Source organism: Mus caroli, chromosome 13 (genome assembly GCF_900094665.2).
Source record: "Mus caroli chromosome 13, CAROLI_EIJ_v1.1, whole genome shotgun sequence".
Taxonomy (NCBI): domain Eukaryota; kingdom Metazoa; phylum Chordata; class Mammalia; order Rodentia; family Muridae; genus Mus; species Mus caroli.
This window is the reverse complement of record NC_034582.1, coordinates 89399785-89412318: the sequence shown is the minus strand read 5'-3', so window position 1 is coordinate 89412318 and position 12534 is coordinate 89399785. Positions and strand designations below refer to the sequence as shown.

The following is a 12534-nucleotide window of genomic DNA, read 5'->3' as shown; positions in this document are numbered from 1 at the left end:
AGATAAATAAAGCATAGTAAGTACATTGACTCTTTTGTTTTCCAGATATTTTATCCAGAAACAACAGATGTCTACGATCGGAAAAACATACCAAGGATGATCTATTGCATTCACGCGCTAAGGTGGGGAAAATGCAGACTGAAACTTCTGTCTCCATTTAAAAGATTTTAAGTGACTGTAACAATCACAAGAGCCTTAAGAAAAGCAGTTTTGAATGTGTTGGTACAGAATTTAAAATAAATTGCTGTACAAAGCCACCCTTGGACTGGGAAACACTTGTGACATTTTTAATATCATTCAATATAAAAACCCAGAGAAATTAATAGAAGACCTGTGTATGATAAGGAGAGGATATGACTGGAGACAGCGAGGACCCACCAGGAATGGGCATGCTGTGCTTGAGTTGGGTTGTATGCGGATGTCAGTAAAACGCGTCAGTGAGCAGAGCCTGTAGTCGCTGTGATTACTCTAACAACTCATTCAATTCTCCGCTTGAACTACCAATAAGAAAATGTAACACAAACACAATTTCTTCTGACTTTCCACTCAATAGAATTTATGCTCTAAGAATAAAAAAAGAAACACATGAGTTGTTTTAAATCTGATCGACATACTGACTGTTTTAAAGTGATTTTTGCGTTTGATACATTTTGAAGGTTTGGAAACCCTGCTAATTCACAGGTGACTTTTCTGTTTTAACGGGCCTGGGAAAACTAGGAACTTCAGATGGCAACCACTGTGGAACCGCAGCTGTGGCTGCTGTCTTGTACATGAAGGTGAAGCTTGAGAGATTTCATGTGTAATGAAGTTTTAAATTCCTTTTACAACATCTGCCTTGTGTTTGTATCGCTGGAAGTCATTTTCCTGGCAGAACCGTCTGTCTTGGGGTTTATATTAACTTCTTCCTGGCTTTTTTCTTCTGCAAAGGGAAAAGTCTTCATAATAATTCATTGCAAAGCCAGTCTCCTAGAGAAAATTTTTGATTATGTCATAGAATTCAACCCTCATCCCACCACCCAGCCGGCTTTTTTTTTTTTTCTTTTGAGTCAGCTTTGGAATATGACAGCCGGTGGGATACGATATAGGCCAAATGGTAGGCTCCTTGCTCTTTCTTTTCTCTCTTTACATTTATCTGTTTGTCTATTACTTACTCTAGTAAGTACGTACACTCACACACTTTTGGGTATCGTGTGCCTCTACACACACGAGGAAACCCCAAAGCAGTGTGCAGAAGTTGGCTGCCTCCTTCCACCGCATTGTCGGCCTTGGTGGCAAGTGCCTTTACCTGCTAGGCCATCTTGTCACCCGAGAGAGTGTCATACTGTGCAGCTCAGGCTGGCCTCAAACTCTCCATCCTCCGGCCTCAGCCTCCCCAAGAACTGAGGCTGTGAACATGCCATCAGACCAGGCCTATTTTGTTGTTGTTGTTGTTGTCATTGTTGTTGTTATAACAGTATATCTAAAAGTAAATAGATAAATAAGGTATAATTTCTGTAGGAAGTGATAGAGTAAGGAGCTTCTAGGCTTGCTCCTGTCTCCTCCTATGTAGCCTAAGGTCCAGTGTACCAATAGGACTTCCTTTGGTGACGGCAAGGAAAGGAGGTTTGTTTTGGTTTGGTTTCTTGAGACAAGGTCCCACAGTGTGGCCCTGACTAACCTCTGTAGACCAGGCTGGCTTTGAACTCAGAGATATCCACCCGCCTCTGCCTCCTGTGTGCAGGGATTAAAAGCAAGCGCTTGGCCCAATAGGTTTTCTTCAAACTCTGTGTTTCTTCTGAGGTTTTCTTTCAAATGTGCTGCTTAGCAGTCCTCAGGGAGTTCTTGTCAAAGCTTGGGACAATCACTTAACGCTATGTGGTTAGTACTGCTTTTGTGACCTGCTAAGCCAGCCTTCATTGTGTTTGTATATTGAGCCGGTGATCTTCAGATTCTTAGGCGGCTTCCAGGGCAGTGTGTGTGGGCTTCAGTTGATTTGCTGGAGTAGACACCTGGGCCATATGTCCTCCAGCTTACACAGACACGGCATGTTAAGTTCCTTTCGGGCGAAGCCTTTGCTCCTAAGAAGTTACATAGAGTGACATAGGCATTCACAAATGTACATCTATCTACCATAGTTTAAAAAACAGCTGTTCAGCTCTGAAATAAAGAACGGGTCCTTTCTCATTTATTACTGCATAGATGTACAGATGTCAAGGTCATGGTTCTGGATGTTTATCAGTTACTCTTCACGGATGTCTTTGTGCCTTTTTGACATCCTGGAGCAGATACATACAGTGCCATGCATATCATACATATGACCACATTCTGTCATGAGGAACTGTCCTTCACTATCCTCTGTCCTCAGGTTGTGTGGCTGCCTCTCAGGAAGGAAATGAGAAATCCCACGTGTCCAGGGCTTATCTATACAGCTCTCCTCTGTGGTGGTTTAGAAGGCTGTCAGTCTTCCAGGAGGCTGATATTCTGTGTGCAAGGTGCATTGAGGCAGCCTTTATTTAATGAGTGCAGTTTGCTCTCGTTGCAGAGTTGGCTGCATGTGTATCTTGACTGCTACAGCTACAGCACTGCTGGAGTAGAGAGTTGTCCCTACCTGGTAGAGGACTAGGCAGGTCAGAGGTTTGGATTATAGCTCAGGAGCCAGGAGGGAAAGTTACTCCCGGTAGCTTTGCTTCTCAGACCCTGACTTCCTTCTGGACTAGCCCAATCGCTGACTGACCTACAAATTCAGCTGTGACCCTGACCAAACTTGTCAGGAGTCTGATGTGGAGTTAACAACCCACCAGCCCTAGGTGTCTGTCCTTGCTTTCTTCCCCTGCCCCTTACCTTTTTGTCTGGTACCTGATTCCAGCCTCACTGCCTGTCACCGCTGGACCCCTTTAACCAGCTCAGCTTGATGGTTTCAAACTTGGCGTAACTGAGAGGGACTGGCCTTCTTGGTGGGTGGCCTCCTCTTTTTTCAAGGAAATATCTATCCTTTTTTTTCCTATTAAAAAAAAGTAGCATATTCTCACTTGGGGGAAAGAGGACTGGAAAATGTAGAAAGAATGTTTTTAAAAGAGCTAAAACAGTCAATGTCGCAAAATCACGCACAAACCACTGTTACTATTTTGGAGACTTTGGATTTAAAATCTGTATGGAGCATGTTTTCCTTTTGTGGCTTCCTTTGGAATGCTCTAAAGCCTATGCAACAGAAAGAAACCCATTCTGAAAGCCTAGCTGAGTTACTACACTTTTTTTTTTTTTTTTTAATGTCTGGAGGCCGTTTTATGTACACAGAAAAACTGTGTGTCGGATGGTGCTCTGTTTATAAAGACATAACAAGTGACATTCAGCAACTGTTCAATGTTTAAACAGTTATAAGATTGAATATGTTGAAATGATTTAAACCATAATGTGACTGTTAAAACAACGTGATTTCCTTCACATCCCTTAAGAGCAGATGAGATGCCCTGTCTGGGTTAGACACTCACCATTGCAACCAGCTGGGACAGATCCCAGCTTCGTTTCGCTCTTGCGTTCATTGTTCACACACTAAAGTGACCTGCCCTAGTGCTGCTGTCCTGTCGTGATACCTAAAGTGAGGCAACATGATTTTTAATATCACCAGAAATCAAAAGGGCACCACTTTTAAGTCTAGTATCTGACCTGCTCCTTGTTGAACATGGCTCTTCTCTTTGGGCTCTTGTCTCAAGGTAAGTCAGAACTTGGCCAACAGCATCAAGTTCAACTTTACTTGGTTGAAAGCCAAGCTTTCAGCACCGTTTTAATGTCTAAGTCTGTGGCTTTCAGGTAGATTTTTCTTTACTGTCTACCCCTCCCTGTTACCCTACAGTGTGACTCGCTCCCTAAGTTTCTCTTGGCCAGTGTTATACAACACATTGTCCTGTCACAGTGATGTATTGGCCTGACCTGTTAACATTATTAGAAGCATATGTATGCCTTTTTTCACTTTCTTCTTAAAATTAGAGTTGGACTTTCTAGAGGCTTCCATCTCCTAGGAGACAAGGGAGGGACAACTGAGTGTTCTTCGTGCTGTTGCCGATTTGCTCCTCACACCTGGTTCCTGGCCTCTCTGTGATTGGTCAGTGCTCACTTCTGTCATAACCTGCCTTCTACAGTCCATCCTTACCTTGGGACACTTCCTTTGCTTTGGGGAGACTTTTTGGCTAGTTCAGAGTTTCTGATCTTTTATTATTTCCTGTAGTACATGTAGTTTAAAAACACGGACCTACCTATGCTCCATAGACAGAGAAAGAACAAAGTACCTTGGCTTTCATAACCCCCCTTTGAAAAAGTGAAACAAAGAATTATGCATAAACTGTTTATCTCGAACGACTTCCCTTTTGTACACTGTGTGGCATACTCTGTTGATTGCTTTGAACTCTGTGCTTAAGACTGAACCAGGATGATTATTTTCCTGTTTGTTCATAGTATGGTCTCTCTGTGTCTCTGAACTTAATAAACTCACAGCCCTTTTACCTTCTGAGTGCTGGGACTACATTTGTGGACCACCCTGCCTGTCTAATACCTTCTGCACAGACTAGACAGTTGGAGGTTGATTAGTCATGGCAGCCCCTTTGTCTCTGTAGCACTGCCCTTGGCTTCTTTGAAGAATCCTTGTATTGTGGACACAACCAGATGTCCTTGTTCTGTTCCCCTGGTTGCTGCTTTAAGATACGGAATCAACTACTGTTCAAGTAATCCGGATGTTCAGGGTCACTCACGACTATTGATTATTCTAGTTTTAGCATCGTAAGGGTGCTAGATGCAACTTTTCTTACTGTGACATTTAATGGGCCATCACAAGTCTGCTGCAGTGGAAACCTATGAGTCTCCCCTGAGTGTAAGCAGTACTACAGCACTGGAGCTTCTGTAGCTGTGTTCAGCTCTCCAGTGTTCAAATGTGGTACCAACGCTTAACTGGCATCCGCTGTTTAATGAGTGCAGATTGCTCGCATGGCAGAGTTAGAAGCAATGTGTTATCCTGACTGCAACAGCTGTAGCGTGGCTGGAGTAGAGAGTTGTAGGGCTTGAATTTGTGAGGAAGGTGGTGGCAGGCCCACGTCTGGTTGACCAGTTGTTCTAAATCTACTGCCTGCTTTGTAGAGGGCTCTTCCCACCACTTCATGGCTACCTGGACCCACCAACGGAGGTGTGTTAGACACATTGCCCAGGCATGAATGTATAACCTTCTCTTAGAGGCCTCTTTCTGTCAAAGAAACTGATTTACTAAAATTTCCTCTAAAATACCAGGTTGATTGTAATTCTTGCAGTGTACATTTGAGTTTACAAATAAGCTCTCTGGGGAGGCCTTAAAGCCAGACTAGAATCCTCCTCAGGTCTTGGAAGGGATGTATGGAGACTGAGGTGAGAAAGGCATTTGTTCCTCTCTGTAGCTTTCAAACTCCTCCTTGTTCAAAACTCTCCACTTGGTCTGAATGCCATACTTCCTGCCCCACCGTCTGAATTACTTCGTGGCTAGGACGATCTTACAGAAAGCTAAGCTCTTTGAACTTGTGAACTACCTTGTGAAACCTACCATGGTTCCATGGTTTTCCATTAGTTGAAGCTGAAAGTCCCTTAGAGTTTATCTTTTTAACTTTTCAGGAAGTTTACCTGAACTAATTTGCGTATGGAAGGACTACCTCTGGGTCTCTTTGCTTTAGGCCAAGGGTTTAATAAACTGGTGTCAGACTTGTACTTACTTCAGCGTAGGCCTCCGAGCTGTTATATTTGAAATATTTAAAGGAAAAAAAATGCTGGAATTTGAGAACTGGAGGAAACTTGGGAAGTTACTTAAGCCTGGCCATTCACTACACTAAAAGCTCATCTCGGTGCCTTGTTCCGCGCCACAGATTCAGCCCTTTGATTTACAAATGTCCATAGCACAGTGTAATAAAACTAATAGTATTTTGTAACATCTGTTTTCACTTCCCAGTCTTCAGCTGATATGATTTATACAACTAGTATCTTATGGGCTAGGGGGAGTTAGTTAGCTCCGGGTGGTCCTTCTGTATAGGCCTACATCAGCAACACAAGTGTGGTTTACCTTTTCATGGGATAGGAGGTTTCCAACTCTACCCGGAATGCTTAGTTAGATATTGGGCAGTGCTCGTAACATTAAAGCCACAGCTTCCTCTGAAATACTCCTGGCATGCTATGTTAGATGGTAGTCAGTAATCAGGGTATAGCAAGTTCAGTGTGGAAAGCCAGCTGCAAACAGCACTTGTTCAGTGGATTTGCGTTTTTAATATTAAGTCGCAGTTTCCTATGAATGTCAGATAGGGGACAGCCAAGCTGGACTTAAAATGCTTGGGAAAGAGGCTTTTCAATGGCTGGTTCTCATCAGCATGATGGACAAGTACGGCTTACAGAAAGGTGTTTCGCCTTTGTACTAATCTGCTTGGAAGACCTGTCACTCAGAGATGGGGTAGAAAACTCCCACTGTGGAAGAAGTGATCTTTTTAGAAACTAATGTGAAATTTCAATGCCAGTGATGATAAATGTAAAAGGTGGAAACTAAAGACAATAGTCTTAATTCTCTGGATGCAGTGTTTGAGAGCCCACATGCAAGTGAGTTTTCTACCTACTCCATCAAACCAATTTGAGAAAAATCCCAGGTTTACATTTAAAAACAGACTTTCCCACTCAGCAAGGCTAATTTCCCAGCACCACCTTGTGGTGACTCCTAGTTAACCAGGATGTTTGTTCACTGAAATGGGTTACTATTTCCCTGCATGGCAGAGGCATGTTAGAGATTGCACCTACTTTCTTTATCACAAATGTTAAAAATCACCACATTCCTTTAGCATAAAGCTTTCCTTTCATGCTGTCAACAAAGCTATGTTTGAGACAAGGACCGACTTGGAGCCTTAGGTTAGCCTCTACCCATGAGGTCCCGCAGTCCATGCCTCCTGAATCGTCGGGGCTGCTGACGTATGTGCCACTGTGCCAAGTTAAAATGTCATATCACCCGATAATCTGTAGCATCTCCTACGTATGCTTTGCTGTCATGTCGTCTCATTTTTCTCACTAGCTTCCTTTCCGTTTTCTTAGAAGGTATGACTTGAGTTTGTAGAGGGAGGTGGAAGAGATCAGTACTCTGAAGGAAAAATGCCAGGATGAATTTTTCACTACCTTTTCTCATTTCTTAAACATTTGCTTACCTGTCTTTAAAGCTGTGTGGCCTGGTTTTTAAGTCCCCAGGGAGAAGTGAGAGACTGGCATTTCAGTTGTAGGAGTTCCCTTTTATATAGTGTCTTAGTTAGGGTTTTCCTGCTGTGAGCAGACACTGTGACCAAGGCAACTCTTACAAGGACAACATTTAACTGGGGCTGGCTTACAGATCAGAGGTTCAGTCCATTATCATCAAGGTGGGAACATGGCAGCATCCAGGCAGGCATGGTGCAGGAGGAGCTAAGAGTTCTATATCTTCATCTGAAGGCTGCTAGCAGAATACTGGCTTCCAGACAGCTAGGATGAGGGTCTTAAAGCGCCCTCTACAGGACACACCTACACCTTCTAATAGTGCCACTTGTTGGGCCAAGCATATACAACCCATCACATATAGTAACCTTTCTTTTGCAATGCTGGAATGGGAACCAGGGTCTGGTGTGTGCTAGGCAAGCACTCTTCTCTAAGCACATCATAGCCCCCGGGTTCCCTTTCAGAACTCCATACATTTCCCCAGGTAATAGTGAATAAGAAATGCTTTATAAAACAGTATGGCTTTCTAAACGTCACCACGGTCTCCTCGTGACCTTGTGTGGCATAACCTTTGCCAGCACAGTTTTCGATGACTGCAAATGGGTTTTGGTCCTTGATAATATCTCAAGATGTAGACTTTAAGGGATGTGTCCTGCCTTCCTGGCTCCAAATTACAAATCCATGACTCTTCACAGAGGGAAAAATGTTCACAGTTCAATGTTCTCTTCCTGGTAAGATGAAAATCAGAATTTGGCACCAAAATTAATAATTACTGTATTATAAAAGTTACCTACCATTTGTTGTCTGTCCTTTGGTATGGGTTTGAAGGGAAAAGAAGGAAATGAGAGAAAGGTCAATAACTTAAGGTCAGAATCCTTAAAATGAAAACATTCATTAATAAGTATTTCCTAGAAAAACTCTAAATGAGCAGAACCCCTATAAAAGCCAATTAATCCTCACCACTGACAAACAGAAAGGCAGACTTAACAAGGTATTGCTATCTCATCTGGAATGTTTTCTTCCTGTCTCCTCCTTCCCTTCCTCTCCTCTCTTCCCTTTCCTCCTCCCCTCCCTCTCCTCCCCTCCCTCTTCTTCCCTCCCACTCCCTTGCATCTTACACACTTCCTCCCCTTCTGTCTCTTAATTAGGGGTTCATTACTGTGAAGAGCCACCATGACAACAACTCTTCTAAAGGAAAACATTTCATTGGGGCTGACTTACAGGATCAGAGGTTCATCCGTTATCCTCATGGCAGGAAACATGGCAGCGTGCAGGCAGACACGGTGCTGGAAAAGCCCAGAGTTCGACATCTTGATGCAAAGGCAGCAGAAGGAGACTGTGTGCCACATTGGGTGTAGCTTGAGCATATATGAGCTCTGTTCCCACAGTGATACTTCCTCCAACAAGGCCACGCCTCCTAATAGTGTCACTTCCTATGAGCCACACAGTCAAACCCATGAGTCTATGGGGGCCTTTCCTATTCAAACCACCACACTCTCCTCCTCCCCTGCTCCTGTTGTTGATAATGACACAGTGTTGGGGCTTGAACCTGGGGAGTTTGTTTATTTGTTTGAGGACTGGAAATTAAACCCAGGGTTTTATACTTACTAAACAAGTTCCTCACAGTGAAGCGACATCCTCAACCAGACAATGATTTTTTTAAAACCCTTTAATCACAGAGGACAAATGAATACAATCTCCATCCTTTATTTTTCTGAGACATGGTCTCCCTCGTGTAGCTCAAACTGGCCTCAGACATGTAGGCCAGGGTGGCCTCAGTCTTGAAATCCAACTGCTTCCATCTCTGAGTGCTGTAGAATTACTGGTGTGCGCCACTACACCCAGCCATGCAATGCCTTTTTAAGACATAGCTTGGCAAAATGTACTGAAAGATTTTGTTCTGTTTTTACCTTTTCTACCTTGGAATTTTATTTAACATGTATCTACAGAGATATGTGTCTACATGTGTGTATGTGTGTGTGTGTGTGTGTGTGTGTGTGCGTGTGTGTGTGTGTGTGTGAAGCCATATATATAGATATAGATAGATATAGATATATAGATATATATTATTAGTGACCATCTAAATGCTTAGAATTAGTAAGTTAAAGTATATATGTCCATATTCTAGAAAAATATGTTAAGTTTGTAGTATAGATAAGTAGAAAAGCTATACCAAACAGAATTTTATGAAAAATTTAATTTTTAATTCTGAATGATAAGATAATTCCCTTAGCTCCTTCCTTCCTCTCTTCTGTCTTTCCCTCCCTTTCTTCTTTCCATCCATTCCTGTCCTCTCCTCTCTCTTTCCTTTTTCCATGGTGGGGTCCCACTCTGTTGTCTCAGCTAGTTTTCGATCTCCTGTTCTCAGTCTTTGTCCAGCTGGTTCTGTAGTTGTCCCTGACTTCACCCACTTGGGTGGGTGGTTCTGTAGGTGTCCCTGACTGTACCTCTAGATGGGAGGTGATTTTCTATGTAATATTTTAACCATCGATGTTTCATTTTTAGCTGCTGACATATATTGATATAGATACGTTGTGGAAATTATAATCACAGAAATCAGTTCCAGTGCAAGCTGCTTATGTCGACTAATCATATATCTAAGAACTTTCATTACCTTTGAGAATGCTTTATCTTAATTCCTTTATTTGAAAGTTATTGGATTTTATAAACTGCTCAGATCCATCTAACACAGCGTTGGGAGTATTCATATTAAAATGTTCAAGTCATCAAAATCACTCTCAGATCATTTTCGCATGTATATTCTGATGTAATTTTTTTTTTACTTCTAATTAAAGTTTCATGAATTTTAAACCTACCAAACGAATAAGAAAGTGAAAGCAGGCTTTCTTTTGAATGATGCCCTGAATTAAAGGTCGAAAAAGGTTGGTAGTGTTGTGTCCGGCCAGCAGATCACAGCCTGGGTTCTAGCCTGGAAAGGCATTTTGGAAACCTGGAAGAGAAGAGGGGCTAGGCGATGAGAGAAGGGAATGAAGCTAAGACAAGATTCTGATCAAAGCTCAATTTTACTATTTCCAGACACTCAGTTATAAAGGAAGGGGGAGGGAACCCGATTTCCCGCCAAACAATCTCGGGGTCCAGTAGCAGGATGAACACGTGTGTGCCTCCAAACAGCAAAGGCAGGGTCCAGCAGTAGGCGTGGCAGGACGAATGAGCAGGAAGCTCCACCCTTGAGCAAGCAGGTTCAAGCAGATGGGGGAAGGGAGACCACAGGTAGAAATGTGCAACAGAAACCAGCTGGGACCAGAATTGAGTGGAGGCAGTATGTACTCAAGTCTCTTTGATAGAATTCACATGCCAGCTTCCACACCTTTTGTCAGGATATGGGTAGTCTAGTGGGTGCCATCATAAATTACCTAAACGATTTACTTTTAAACATGTACAATGTAGTCTGTGTCTTCTACTCAGCAATATGTGTACACCATAGCTGGCTTTTTAATGTCATACCATCCATGATAATTTTATTGGTCTATTGGTTCAGATATATGAAACAGATGTTTAGGTGAATATCAAAAATTCTTTCAGACAAATGAGAATCATAGAAATTGTATCTAATGCCTGCTCTTTTGTATTAGCTGTCTTTTGTTATTTTAATTTTATGTGTGAGTGTTTTGTCTCCGTATCTCTGTGGACCAAATGCATGCAGGGATTCTGGAGGCCAGAAGGCCAGCATATTCCTTGGGGCTGGAGTTACAGATGATTGTAAGCTGCCCAGTGGATGCAGGGCATCAAACCCTGGTCCTCTAGAAGAACAGCCAGTGCTCTATTCCACTGAGCCATCTCTCCAGCCCACTAGCTGTGGTTTTATTCTTCTTACACATGAATGACGGAGGGGTGTTGATCCCAGGATAGAGACCCCCTGTTCTGGGCTGCAGAACACCAGTCTTTGGGACATTGTCTAGAGTTGGCTCTGGTGATGCCTGCCTGGGGTTGTGGAACTTTGTGAGGCTCTTTAGGCTAGGAGAGCTCTCTTAGAGCCTTCTCAATTGAAAGCATTGTTTACTTGTATGTACACTGTAGGACTTAGGGTACTAAGGTCTCTGATGGCTTTACATTTTGTCTTTCAGTTTGTATCTGTTTAAACTGGGGATTGCGCCCCAGATCCAGGATTTGCTGGGAAAAGTGGATTTCACAGGTACTTCCTTTGTCCTCTCTGTCTTCATCTCCTCTGCAATCCAGTGATGAGAAAGCAGACAGATGCCTCTTCCCTTTGAATTTGCTGGTTCCCTCCTTCCTCTAGAGCAGTCGTTCCCAACTTTCCTAATGCTAGGACCCATTATAATACAGTTCTTCATGCTGGGCTGACCCCCAACCAGAAAATCCTTTTCATTGCTACTTTATAACTGTAATTTCACTATTGTTATGAACCTTAATGTAAATATTTGATAGCCGGGATATCTGATAAGTTTGACCTTCAACTGGGTTGTAACCCACAAGTCGAGAACCACTGCTCTATACCAGCAAGGGAAAGCCTGCCATCTTGGTTTCCTTCCTGGGGCTGTGAGAAGATACCCTGATGAGAGTAACTCAGGAGAAAGGGTTTATTTTAGCTCATGGCACATGGTTCAGTCAGTCTACCATGGTGGTGTAGTCAGGGCATCAGGAGAATGAAGAAGGTGGTCACATGTGGCCACAGTCAGAGAGGAGATGGGTGAGCACATGGTATTGCCCAGTTCCCTTCATTTATTTATACGATTTAGGGTCTCTGTCAGAATGGTGCTATGCACAGTGAGTGGGTCTTCCCTCCTAGACTGATGTAATCAAGAGCATTTCTCACAGCCCAGCCCCCAGGTGATTCCAGAGTCTAACAAAGTGACGGTGAGCAATAGTCGCCATACTGGCCTATCTCATTTGTACCTACCTGGATCCCTTCCTCCAGGTTTATGGCATGAAAGGCTCAAGCAGATTGTTTGAAAATGGGTCCACCTTCCTGAGAAAGAGGGTCCCCTTCCTGCCTACACTTCTGGGGGGCTTCTTTTGATTTTTGTTTTCTGTTATCCTTTCAGAGGAGGAGATCAGTAATATGAGGAAAGAACTGGAGAAGTACGGGATCCAGATGCCGGCTTTCAGCAAAATCGGTGGCATTCTGGCCAATGAACTGTCTGTGGACGAAGCTGCACGTAAGCTGACCTCATATCCATGCTTGCCACTGGCCTGCGACTTACCCATATACATTTGCTGATTTTAATGACATAAAACAGGATACTTAGAAGATACTTTTAAAACCCTAATGGTTTTGCTTCTTTTGGGTTTTGTTGTGGTTGTTGATGGTGGTGGTGGTGGTGATGGTGGTGGTGGTGGTGATGGTGGTGG

At 43.1% G+C, this 12534-nt stretch overlaps 1 protein-coding gene across 1 annotated transcript in view; it reads left to right on the top strand.

Moving 5' to 3' along the window:
* Nucleotides 1–12534, top strand: part of Iqgap2 (IQ motif containing GTPase activating protein 2) — a 259748-nt gene that overhangs the window by 142569 nt on the left and 104645 nt on the right. The window contains exons 5-7 of the mRNA XM_021180833.2: nt 46–122; nt 11289–11356; nt 12228–12341. Of these exons, the coding sequence (XP_021036492.1) occupies nt 46–122; nt 11289–11356; nt 12228–12341 (259 nt within the window). The remainder of the gene's footprint in view (nt 1–45; nt 123–11288; nt 11357–12227; nt 12342–12534) is intronic.